The 12,735-nt window shown below is 45.2% G+C and overlaps 1 protein-coding gene across 3 annotated transcripts in view; it reads left to right on the top strand.

The window, feature by feature from the left end:
- Window positions 1-819: 819 nt before the first annotated feature.
- USP22 (ubiquitin specific peptidase 22) overlaps window positions 820-12,735 on the top strand; it is a 73,236-nt gene continuing 61,320 nt past the window's right edge. The window contains exons 1-2 of one of the 3 annotated variants that reach the window (XM_044304192.1): window positions 820-902; window positions 10,411-10,692. In XM_044304192.1, the coding sequence (XP_044160127.1) occupies window positions 10,573-10,692 (120 nt within the window). In that variant the 5' untranslated portion in view covers window positions 820-902; window positions 10,411-10,572. Of the gene's footprint in view, window positions 1,148-10,410; window positions 10,693-12,735 lie in introns of all 3 variants that reach the window. The other 2 variants (XM_044304191.1, XM_044304190.1) reach the window with 2 other exon arrangements.

Genomic DNA, 12,735 nt, shown 5'->3' on the forward strand with positions numbered 1-12,735 from the left:
AAGTGGTCATATCAACACACGACCACTGCAGCCTATCACTGCCTTTGTCTGGTGCACCACTGAGGTCAGCGATTGGCTGCGGTGATCATATGTTATCGATGTGACATCACCACTGCTGCCAGGTAAATGGAATTCATCCAGGAAAACCACAGCCATGGCACAGGATGGTAGGTAAGTACTTACCAGTTCTTTACAGAAGGAAGATCCCAAGGGTTGTCTCCTGAAACTGGACAGCTGTACTGGTTTTACCCAGTTTTCATCCTTTGCAGGGCAGAGGTTGAAGGTGCGATTTCGGCAAGATGCGCATGTGTCCATACCCTTATAGTTCATGTGCCAGCAGGGTGGGGGGTACCCTGTCACCAGCCATTTGACACAAAGGACATTTACTGTCCTTGTACAGGACGATTGCGCATTTGCTCAGTTACAGTACGTGCAGCTAGAAACTCTGACAGTCACATCCTTCCACTAACGTCAGGAGTCGATCCCACAGCCCAGAACACATCTACTCCATTTCCTCCCTGCAGGATATAACGGAGGTGATCACACTGAAGAGGAAGTGACCTAGCTGTCCAACCCAAAGGGGCGGAACCCGGCAGTGAGGCTCGCTCAGCTATAGACTCCCCGTCCTGCCAATCATGTGCAAACACGCCTCGACGAGTGACGTCTCCTCCAGCCAATCCACGGCTGAGACAATAACCGACGCGCCATAGGAGGGCGGGATCAGCCGTTATGATTGACAGCTAGACACGCCCCCCGAGTGCGCAGAGCGCCATGGAGCTGGACGAGGTGGGTGGGACTGGCCAGAATGGCAACATGTTCAGCCAATGAGGATGGGATTTGGCTTGAAAGGCCCCGGGAGGAGGTCGGCCTCTCCTTGTCGTGTGGCGCGGCCGGCGGGAGAGGTGGGATTCCTGGTCTGCTTCTCCTCCGGAGACTGGGGAGACGGGGATAGCCTTAGTGATACCAGGGAGGCCGCTGGGACCGCACGGAGGAGCGCGTTGTTGTCAAGTGTGTACTGGCCGGGACTGGAGGCGCCTCTTCCTTGTGCGCAACGCAGTGGCGTCAGGCGCTTTGTCTGCATCCCAGGCGGGTGAGGCGGAGACACGAGTAGGAGGAGGGAGTGGGGGAGCGACCCCACAGGGTGGAGGTACGGGGTACGGGGCAGGTATGGGATTGTGTACGTATAGCGGAGGGCAGCCAGCCTCTGTCTCTCCCCTGCAGCCCGCGGGTCACGTCCCCCTGAACTCACAAAACGGAGTTCTCCGCTGGGGTCCGTCCTGGGGGCTGATGTAGGTCCCGGCAGCAGCATCTCCTCCATGGTGCCCGCACGCTGCCCACAAAGGGCTGATGGCTACTGAGGTGTCTGCACCTCCGGGCGTGTCTACCTACCGGAGCCAGTGGGCAGATGCTGCAGCCTGCGTTATGTGCTGACTGTGCTCGCACATGCGGCGGCTGCAGGTTTTCTGATGAGAGAATCTGGCTTGGATCTTCTTCCTTCACATGCAGGTCGGAGGAGCCATCAGTGGTGCTGTGTATGGAAGCCTTAATTGGCTCAGTGTCATCTGCAGGGTACAGGCTGCTGTAAAGGGCGCCTGTCTTCTGTGATGATGCCTATCAGCTATAAGAAATGCCATGAAGCAGTGAAAATAACAGTCATGTGGTTGCCCGTTACACTGGTTTTCTTTTGCAGGTTTGGCGGTGTGTTGGCATCTGAATAGTGTATTGCTGGCCCGTCGCTCAGCAGGTCGTGATATTTTGCTATATGACGGCAGAAATCGCCATGTAATCCTCTTTATCTGTGTCCTGGAAAATCCGCTCACTGAAGGTGTATTTTTTGGGGGTTCTACATGTACTATATTGTATCCGGCGCACAGTGGTGGAACCTCATTGGGTGGCTATTTCACTGCAGGAAGCCCAGGTTGTTAGTTTGTCATTTCTGTGCTGGTGACCTCATCAGATGTTCACAAAAGGACCTAGGAGCTTCTGGGTAATCCACTAGAAGATGACTTGGTCAGCGTGGGCCCTTGTCTCAGTCACTAGGGATACTTTGGTTCAGGATCTAGTCATTCACCTGCAGATCCATCATACAACCTGCATCTAAGATGGGATTTCCCTTGGATCCTCAGACTTCACATGCAGCAGATTTGGTTCCATTCATCTCTAGGAGACGTGCGACAATCCATGTACTTGCTGCCAAACCTATTCAGATGAATTGAACTGACTGTCACAGAAATCTTCAACAAAATCTGCCATGTGTAAGGGCACCTTAAGGGTATGTTCACATGGTAAGTTTGGCAGACGCAAAATCCGCCATGTATTCAGCGTCAGAAACCGTTGCGATTTTTGCCATGGTTTAGCACTCAGCACTGTGGATCCACTTGCAGTTTAGCCCCATTGAATGGACGCCACTCCAGGCAAGTGACGTCCCTACTTGGCACAGTTGTGGCGTTAAACCGCTAAACGTATGAGGCAGTACGACTTAGTTGAAATCAATGAGAGATGAACCCCTGCGACCACTGCTGAAATTTTAGCATGGAATACACGTAAGGAATTCTGGTGGCAAAAAATGGAGATGGAGCCCTTAGCCTGACTCAACACAGGACTTGTTTTAGTGGCATTTGCAGTTGTGTTTTTTCTAACTACTGGTGTTTTGTTAATTAGGGGGCATTTTTAGTCTTTCTGGCTGTTCATGTATATTTTTTCAGGCCCTTTGCGTGCTATCCTAAAGTCTGTTTTATGCCGCTGCAAAATGATAGAACATGTCCCATTCTTGTCTGCATTATGGACCAGGATAGGACTGTTCTATTAGCAGCCTTCTGGTCTGCAAAATGCAGAGTGCGCACGGCTGGTATCCGTGTTTTGTGGATCCACAATGAAAAACAGCCAATGGATGTATGCATGAGCCCTTAGTCATTTACAAAAAAAGCCTCTGAACAATGGCGCAAAAACCACAGCAAAAAATCCTAAAATACTTAGGGTATTCTGGTGTTTTTATTTTTTATCTTTGTAGAAAGAACCAATTAGTGTATTTTATTTGAATGCGTGCCATCCGTGGCCGCACTTCCCCTGTAGCTGCTGTGCGGCTGGCTGCAGCTCCTCGCCTTAGGACAATCCATTGATAACTAGAAAGTAATCTGCTAAGAGACACGGATCACACATGCCATGCATTGGTCTGTTGTCCCCCAGCATCATTCATAGAGATCACCAGTAGTGTATCTTGGTATACATTTTGATTAAAATGCCAAGGTTCCTCTTATGAATGGGTCTGTATTCTAATATAGTGCAGCACTGGCAGGTGGTAAGACCTCGGAGCCCAACAGTGGCACTGGATCCTACCAGCCCACAGGCAGGGAATGTGACCAGAGACTTGGCAAAATATGCAGTGATCTACGTATGGTGACTTAAAGTGCCATGTCAGCACGGTCCTTTAAGTGTTTTCAGAATGAAAGTGGAACATCCTGCCCTCTATAGAACAGTCCTAGCCTTGTCCGTAAAACAGGTGCGAATAGAACATTTTTTTGTGGATGCTGCAGAATGAACATACGAATGCAAACAGCACATGGTGTGTTCTCCCCATCTTTTGCACCTCCATCGAAGTCAACGGGTCCGCATCGACCCTCGCAAAATGTGAATTGGATGCGGATTAGAAATTACGGTCGTGTGCATGATCCCGAAGCCTTCAATATCAGACTCCCGCCAATCGGCTGTTTGAACAGCACTCGTGCGAGCGTTCCCTTCTCTTCAGTTTACCTGCTCGCAGTCAGCGTTGCAGCGGTCAGCAGTTTAAGTACAGCTCTTCCATCTCATTCAATTCAGTGGGAGAGCAATTGCACTCCGTCTGCTTCTCATTGAAGAGAATGGGCACGGAGGAGTTGTAATTACCCGCTTGCCTCTGCATTGTCCTTGGTGAGCAAGTAAACAGTGATGGGAAGGAACGGCTGATTGGCAGGGGTTTCGGGACTTGGATTCCCGCCAATCTGATATTGATGACCTAGCCTAAGGATGGGTCATCAATATAGGAAACTAGCTAATCCCTTTTAATTTGTACACTTAAGGACTCGTACACACGAATGTGTGCTGGCCATGCCTGTATTGCGCCCTGCAAAAAGCGGGACAACAATATACGGACATGGGTCATGTGCACTCATTATTGCAGTATTGGGTCTGCAGTCTTGTAGATACAGAGCAGAAGGCCACGAAAGCACTATGGAGAGGCATTCGGTCCGTACCTCCGCACTGCAAAAAAAAATAGCAATTTTTTGCTGTGCGGGTGGATCTCAGACTGCCCTAGAATGCAGCAATGTTCAATGTTAGTTGATTGGGCCGCTCGATGCTCATCTATATTGCCATATCCTCAGGCCTGTGTCCTGTACCGCATTGCAGACCACGACATGGAGGTCAATATTTGCATTTATTTGCATTTATATTGAAGCATTAGAACTACTAGGGGGTGTTAGTATTACTGGGGCACTTTAGGGAGGTGGGCATTATGGTGGTACTACAACTGGGGCACTATACAGGAAGTTAGCACTACTGGGGCATTATGTTGGGCTTCATTACGGTACTACTGGAACCGTAAAGGGAAAATTAATAGTACTGGGGACATTTTGGTTGGCTTTATTACCACTGGAGGACTATGATTACTAGTATAGGCTCCACTAACTAGGGCATTATTCTGGGGCAGGATGGAGGACATTACTACTATTAGGGTCACAATTACTACTAAGGGCACTCTGGGAGAGAATTACTATTGTTGATAGATTTGGGAGCACTATTGCCATGGACACCCTGGAACAGGGCTTGGCACAAATATTTTTGTGAGACTATATTTATGGCAATTTTACTGTTGGGTCGTGCTTTTTGAGGGCACTGGTAATTATTGATGTAGGAACAATTTTTGTAGTACTAGTATTTTAAGGGGAATATCTGTTTCTGCAGTGTAGGAGCACAGCAGGATGGGTTTTGAGAAAGTGGGGTGGATGATGCAAAAGAATCCTGTCTGACCAACTCGGCAGAGATGAAAGAAGTCATCATGGCGGTCTGGACTGAATGGGGATGAGGAAAGAGAATATGTAATAGGTATGTGGTGCTGTAAATGGTAATAGTCATCCATCATGGGTCCTAATGTGCTGCATGCTACACTTCGTTAGATCTGAAGGAGCTGCTGTCAGAAGCTTAGAGCAGAGCTTATGACCGTGGCATGAGAATAGCCTTATTCCAAGTACCCTCCCAAGACTTATTGTCACTAGGGGGTGCTCGGCAACATTGCTTGTGGCATCACGATGGGTCTTCTGCTGCTTTCACCCTGTGCATTGCAAAGGTTCCAAACCATGGGTAACCTGCTGCGTGAATTGAGATGCCACGGATGGCAAACTCTCAGAACAAGGTTATGCTTTAGGTTTTCTTTGCAGCGTGTGGGTTATTTCTAAAATCTCATCCACTTCTGATCTAAATGCTGTGGCGTTTCTGCATGCAGCTCTACGAAGGTGAATCTGGAGCTTTTACACGTTAGTTGGTCGGCTGGTCCCACAGGTTCAGCCGACCAAGTCTAATGTGTATTACAGTATTTAACGGGAACATGTCATCCGAAAATGATTTACCAAAAAATGCAGACATCATTGTGCCTAAATTTAGGCGCACATGGTATTCCTACGCTGCCCTTCATCTCTTGTGCAATAAAGGAAGGCTGAAATTTACATCAGTTCCCACCTGCCATAGATTTCACACTAGGTGCTCTAACTGCTGTCCGATGGGCCTGATAAATAAGGCATGCCCTTCATTATAGATTGGGCACATCCTCTGGCAGAGCAGGGAATATTGCAGATCAATGTAAAATGCTTGACTGATAAAGCCCCCCTATTAGAATTTTGGGTGATTTTGTTTTCATTTTCATAGTGACTATTTAAATTTTACAGAATACCCAAAATTGTAATATGTTAAGCCTTCTTCTGTATAGGTAACTTTTCAGTAGCCACCACATTATCACAGGCAGAATTACAATGACAGATATCACCTATGTATAGATAACACAGAATCCACCATTCCAAATACATGATATCACAGCTTATCTCCTCCCTCCTGACATCTGCATCGGTCACAGGACCTGCCTAGAACCCTCTCCCATAGAAGTCAGTGGGGTCCACTGCAATCCATTGTGGCCATGTGCCTGCTCTCAAAGAATAGAATGTCTTGACATTTCTTAGGACTATTGGCCTGTGTGAAAACTGTATGATTTTAGTATTTTGGTATTGAGTTACCGAGCTAAAACATTGTGCAAGCGCTGATGGATCCCGCCCGTCACTGAGGGGCTGCGCATGCCGTATGAAGGTTAGTGTGGTTGTCAGACATGTTCAGTAGCTACCTGGCAGTCACTTGTCTGTTGTGGTAAGATCAGATATAAGGGAATCTTTTTGGATGGGTGGTTTAGCCAGCCTTGGGTGACAATGGGTACCTAATACTCGGGTTCACAATAGCATTGGGGCTTCTGCTTGTAACAGAGATGAGTCTTCTGAGAAATGGTTGCAGCCGGAGCCAGTTGACGGGTGTCAGTATGTTTGATTACCAGAATATCACGGTGTGATGCACTGTTCTGGTCGTGAAGTGACAGCACAGACGGGGGCTCCGGGCGAGCCTGACTATTTATCTGCCGAGTGGGTTCAGCATTAATGTGAAATACTGCAGCAGCAGATGAAAGGCGCTGTGTGTACAGGCTAAAAATAGTTATTGACTGCTGCGGTGCTCGGGAGCTCCTCTACCTGTTCCTCAGCAGCCTCGTGTTGCTTGCAGATCACTTGTGTGATGAGACATAATAGGCCGCAGCAAGCAAAGTTTGCCTTCTCAGTTGCAGATTGAATGCTGGACTATCGCTAATACCGTTTTGTCTTGATACTTAGACCCTCTAGGGGAGACTTGGCAAACTTGTGAAAATTAAATCTGGCTTAGTTGCCCATAGCAACCAATCCGATTCCCCTTTAATTTTTCAGATCTCTAAATGTGGTTGCTATGGGCAACTTAGCCAGTTTTACTTTACGCTGGTTTTCATAAATCTTTGCTGTTTGGTGGTCTGTAAATTGCACCTCTTTTCTGAATTAAAGGTTGCCTCCTAGAAGATGCCTCTGATCAGCATAATTGCTCTGCTTTTCTGTCAGTGCTCACGCTGATGTGATGGAAGTCGGGCCTCTGTTCAGGACGATTGTCAGAATTATGTACTTCAGTACACGGCAGACTATAGACTGCCCCCTGTAGACATTTTATGAAATATCATTAGAATTAGATGTCTTATTAAAATTGTCACGATAACTGTTAGCTCTTCTCTGTGCACAGCTGTTTGGAAGCCTGTTTGTGGTGTACTTACACTCACCTAAAGAATTATTAGGAACACCTGTTCTATTTCTCATTAATGCGATTATCTAGTCAACCAATCACATGGCAGTTGCTTCAATGCATGTAGGGTTGTGGTCCTGGTCAAGACAATCTCCTGAACTCCAAACTGAATGTCAGAATGGGAAAGAAAGGTGGGCTACAACAGCAGAAGACCCCACCGGGTACCACTCATCTCCACTACAAATAGGAAAAAGAGGCTACAATTTGCACAAGCTCGCCAAAATTGGACTGTTGACTGGAAAAATGTTGCCTGGTCTGATGAGTCTTGATTTCTGTTGAGACATTCAAATGGTAGAGTCTGAATTTGGCGTAAACAGAATGAGAACATGTATCCATCATGCCTTGTTACCACTGTGCAGGCTGGTACTGGTGGTGTAATGGTGTGGGGGATGTTTTCTGGGCCCACTTTAGGACCCTTAGTGCCAATTGGCCATCGTTTAAATGCCACGGGCTACCTGAGCATTGTTTCTGACCATGTCCATCCCTTCATGACCACCATGTACCCATCCTCTGATGGCTACTTCCAGCAGGATAATGCACCATGTCACAAAGCTTGAATCATTTCAAATTGGTTTCTTGAACATGACCATGAGTTCACTGTACTAAAATGGCCCCCAAAGTCACCAGATCTCAACCCAATAGAGCATCTTTGGGATGTGGTGGAACGGGAGCTTCGTGCCCTGGATGTGCATCCCTCAAATCTCCATCAACTGCAAGATGCTATCCTATCAATACGGGCCAACATTTCTAAAGAATGCTATCCGCACCTTGTTGAATCAATGCCACGTAGAATTAAGGCAGTTCTGAAGGCAAAAAGGGGTCCAACACCATATTAGTATGGTGTTCCTAATAATTCTTTAGGTGAGTGTATATGCCGGAAGCCGCTTTTTCTGTCCTGGATATCTACAATTTAGATAAGAAGCCTTTGCATGCAATTGCAAGTAATACGGTAAACTATAAGACCACCTGCACATGTAACGGAATACGTGCAGTTTTTCAGCGCAGATTCTTGTGCAGGAAAACCAGAGTGTAGTACAGTACCAGCGAAGCATATGAGATTAAACTAATCCCGTAGACTTTGCAAATGTTTCCTGTGCATAAATTGACCTGCTGCTCAGATTTTGAACTCCCCAGCATGTCTGTTATATTTGCGGTTTTAGCTGCAGAGTTCTGTGGCAAAACTGCATCAAATCTGCACCAAAATCTGTTAGAAATTGCAGTTTGGATCCAGAAATGCACAGAAATTTGTGCGGATCTTCTGCACGTTGACCTGCACCCGGTACCCTAAGGAATTCAGCTCTCCTGACCGTCCCTAAGGCCTCATGCACACGACCGTTGTGTGCATCCATGGCCGTTGTGCCGTTTTCCGATTATTATTTTTTTATTATTTTTTTCGGGGAAAAATCGGAAAATGCACCTTTTTTGCCTTTTTGCAGCCGCATCTGTGATCCGTGTATCCTGTCTGTCAAAAAAATGACCTGTCCTGTTTTTTTTTTTTTACGGACAACAGTTCACGGACTATTTAAGTCAATGGGTCCGTGAAAAAACACGGATGCACACAAGACTTGGCATCCGTGGCCGTAGGTTACTTTCATACAGACGGATCCGAAGAACAGTCTGCATAAAAGCTTTTTCGACAGTATATTCTAACACAGAGGCGTTCCCATGGTGATGGGGACGCTTCTAGTTAGAATATACTGAGAACTGTGTACATGACTGCCCCCTGCTTCCTGGCAGCCCCTGATCTCTTACAGGGGGATATGATACGCCCAATTAACCCCTTCAGGTGCGGCACCTGAGGAGTTAATTGTGCGTATCATAGCCCCCTGTAAGAGATCGGGTGCTGCCAGGCAGCAGGGGGCAGTCATGTACACAGTTTGTAGTATATTCTAACTAGAAGCGTCCCCATCACCATGGGGAACGCCTCTGTGTTAGAATATACTGTCGGATCTGAGTTTTCACGATGTAACTCAAATCTGATGGTATATTCTAACATAGAGGCGTTCCCATGGTGATGGGGGACGCTTCAAGTTAAAATATACCATTGGATTGGAGAAAACTCCAATCTGATGGTATAAAAGGGACTCCTGACTTTACATTGAAAGTCAATAGGGACGGATCTGTTTGCAATTGCACCATATTGTGTCAACGTCAAACGGATCCGTCCCCATTGACTAGCATTGTAATTTAGGACTGATCCGTTTGGCTCCGTATGTCCGTGGATCCTCCAAAAATCAAGGAAGACCCACAGACGAAAAAACTATCACGGACCAACGGAACCCCGTTTTGCGGACTGTGAAAAAATACTGTCGTGTGCATGAGGCCTAAGAACAAGACCTAGAACTTTGTCGCCTGTAGTTTTATTATGAGGGCCTCGTCACTTCTGAACTGTTAGGTTGTAGGACTTAGCTGTGCCTACAGGTCCATGTAAGGGCCAGTTCAGTCTTCTGCCCCCTTAGAATTTGGCACAGGTTCTACACCAAAATCTGTCGGCCAGCTGTGCGCTAACTGCCTCCCCTTCTTTAAAATGGGAGACTGTTCATGTGGGTGTGGGTTTATCTCTTGTAACTGAGCCAAGAAAGGACATGTCTTTTCTTGGCACAGTGGTGGAAAATAAACCATTGTAGCGTGGCCTACCAATCCACTCTTAAGTTCCGCCGGCAAAAATCTCAGCATGAGCTAGTCCTTAATCTTTAAGACATTCCAGCATCATGAAACACAAATCAGGAAGTTACTGAACAATGGATCCAGAGTGTAATGGTCACATCTGCAGTAGTCTGTATGCTCAAGTATATGTGCTCTCAATTGTATGCAGTTTAGACCTGGGTCTTGCTCAATTGGCCATATTGGCAGTTTAGAGTTTAACTCTGACCCAGAGTGAAGTTTCTCAGGGCAGCAAACTGAATACCAAGTGCTGTAGTCTTAAACATCTTTGTGTTTTTTTTTTTGTTTTTTTTTCAGCAGCGAAGAACATTGATTTATTTAAGACTTTGTTCAATTGACGCCTATTTTCTTGCTTGTTTGCAGGACACCCGCGTATACATGTGTCAGCTGTAGACTTCTTACAACAGGTTGGGACAAACTGAATAAGGAGGAGGGCGGGGCATCTGGCCCTGTCCTCCTCCTCTCCGGAGTGCAGCCTCTTGTGTCTTCGGACCCCCACCCCGAGAGAGTGTATGTTGGTTTGTCATGAGTCCGGCCGGCTGCTCCCATGTGAACAGCTTTAAAGTGGACAATTGGAAGCAGAACCTGCGTGTTATTTACCAGTGCTTTGTTTGGAGTGGGACGCCGGACACCCGGAAAAGAAAGGTAATATAGAGTGTTACTTGTAATCGGGCTTTATTTTTAGTGATATTACGCTGGTGTGTCTTTTAGTGTGTGTAGATAGAGCGAGGTCAATACTAGAAAACAATGAGCAAGAGCAGCACCAGGCAAAATAGTGCAGCGTGCCAGCAGACATGGATTTTGACAAATATACCTGCTAGATATAGAAGAAATTCCACAACACCTCCATGTGGTGAAAGAAATTGTGTCCTTTATTCACCCATGCAACGTTTCAGTCCACTTGCTGGGACTCTTCAAGCAAATAAAAGTCCCAGCAAGGTGTATATATATTATAATATATTTTCCCATTGGATACCTGGTCCTCAAGTTTCGGCTAGTCTTGCTGCATCCAGTGGAGCAGATTTATCCTTGGTGTACACTGTTAAATGAAAACCAGGTATATGCCTCATTATACTGATATCTACAAAAGGTTCTGGCTTTTTTTCTTTTTTTTTCTTCACCACACCGCCTTCTTGGGAAAGTGGGAATTCCTTCATAGAAGACCACTTGTTCAACAATATTTACTAGGGATGAGCGAATCGACTTCTGAAGTCGATTCGCCTAAAACTGTTCTAATACTGTACGGAGCAGGAGCTCCATACAGTATTAGAATGCATTGGCTCAGATGAGTCGAAGATATTGTTTTGTGAAGTCTCGTGAGACTTTGCGCAATAACTTCATAAATTAATTTGTACTGTAAAAAAACAATTTCCCGAACTCTGGTTCAGTTCTAAATGGTACCTTGGAACTGAACCAGAGTTCAGGAAATGGTTTAATTTTTGTATTTTTATTTTACAGTACAAATTAATTTATGAAGTTATTCCACGAAGTCTCACGAGACTTCTGCTCATCGTATCCAATACATTCTAATACTGTACGGAGCTCCTGCTCCAGTATTGGACCAAAGTTTTATGCAAATTAAATATTTAAAGTCGATTCGATCATCCCTAATATTTACGCAAGTGGCATTAAAAAAAGTCGCAGTTCTACTTTTTCATGTCAGTTTTCTGGTGCAAATCAATGATAAATCTGCCCCAGCGTTTATCATTGATTTGCTTGAAGAAACATTAGAATTCCTGCCTACAAAATGTTGTTTTTCAAGTTAATCTTTAGAAAGTTGTAGAGTTTAATTGTTTATTGGAGCAAATGTGTAAATGTTTTCAAACTTAAAGGGCTTGGATGAAAGGCGATCCCGAATGCCGACAGCTGGTTTTGCCTGGGGCAGTCCGGGATTTCCACTGCAGGGTGGCTATTCGGGTGTCCATGCAACACAAGGAGTCCTCAGTACACATCTGATGTTCTGTGTTTGTCCATAGCTTGATACTTCATGTGATGCTCAGTGTGAGCACAATGCAACCGAACATGGTTACAGGGCTTCAACCGTGGGGTTACCATGGGAATTCCTCCAGTGTGTGAACGGCCATGTTTTATGGATCAAAAAGCAGTTTAACTGTGTGTGTCTACCTTAAACAATTATACTAGTAGTCCTTTGCTGCACTGTTGAGGGTGAGGGCTTTTAACTTTTTTACCTTTTTTTTTTCTTTCGCAGTTTTTCACAGTAACAATGTTATTAATGTAATTACATTTTTTTCCAGCCACATACAGCCTTTTAGCCAGTCACAACACTACACCATCTTTCTGCAAAAAAAGTGCATCACTGTTCCCAAACTTCTGTGCTAAGCCACCATTACATTACCACATGTATTTTTATAATTGGTTAATATTGTTTCTTGTTCCTTGTCCATTTTTCTGAATAACTTTGTTATTGAAAACTATCAAGGTGTTTTTTTTTTTTTTTTTTTCTTAAACGTCACAATATTGAAGAGCTACACAGTAAGTTTTATTCTTATTAGTAACTTTATTGGAAATATTAGTTCATTAACCAAATAGACTAAAAGGGGATCCAAAAAAAGGACAATACTTTATATTATAAAAAAAAAAAAAATGGATAGAGATAATCTCTATATCTATATCGCTCCGTCCTATTAGTTCACACAAAACCTGTCCTAATCATACAGGAGGACAAGT

Source organism: Bufo gargarizans, chromosome 8, assembly GCF_014858855.1.
Source record: "Bufo gargarizans isolate SCDJY-AF-19 chromosome 8, ASM1485885v1, whole genome shotgun sequence".
Taxonomy (NCBI): domain Eukaryota; kingdom Metazoa; phylum Chordata; class Amphibia; order Anura; family Bufonidae; genus Bufo; species Bufo gargarizans.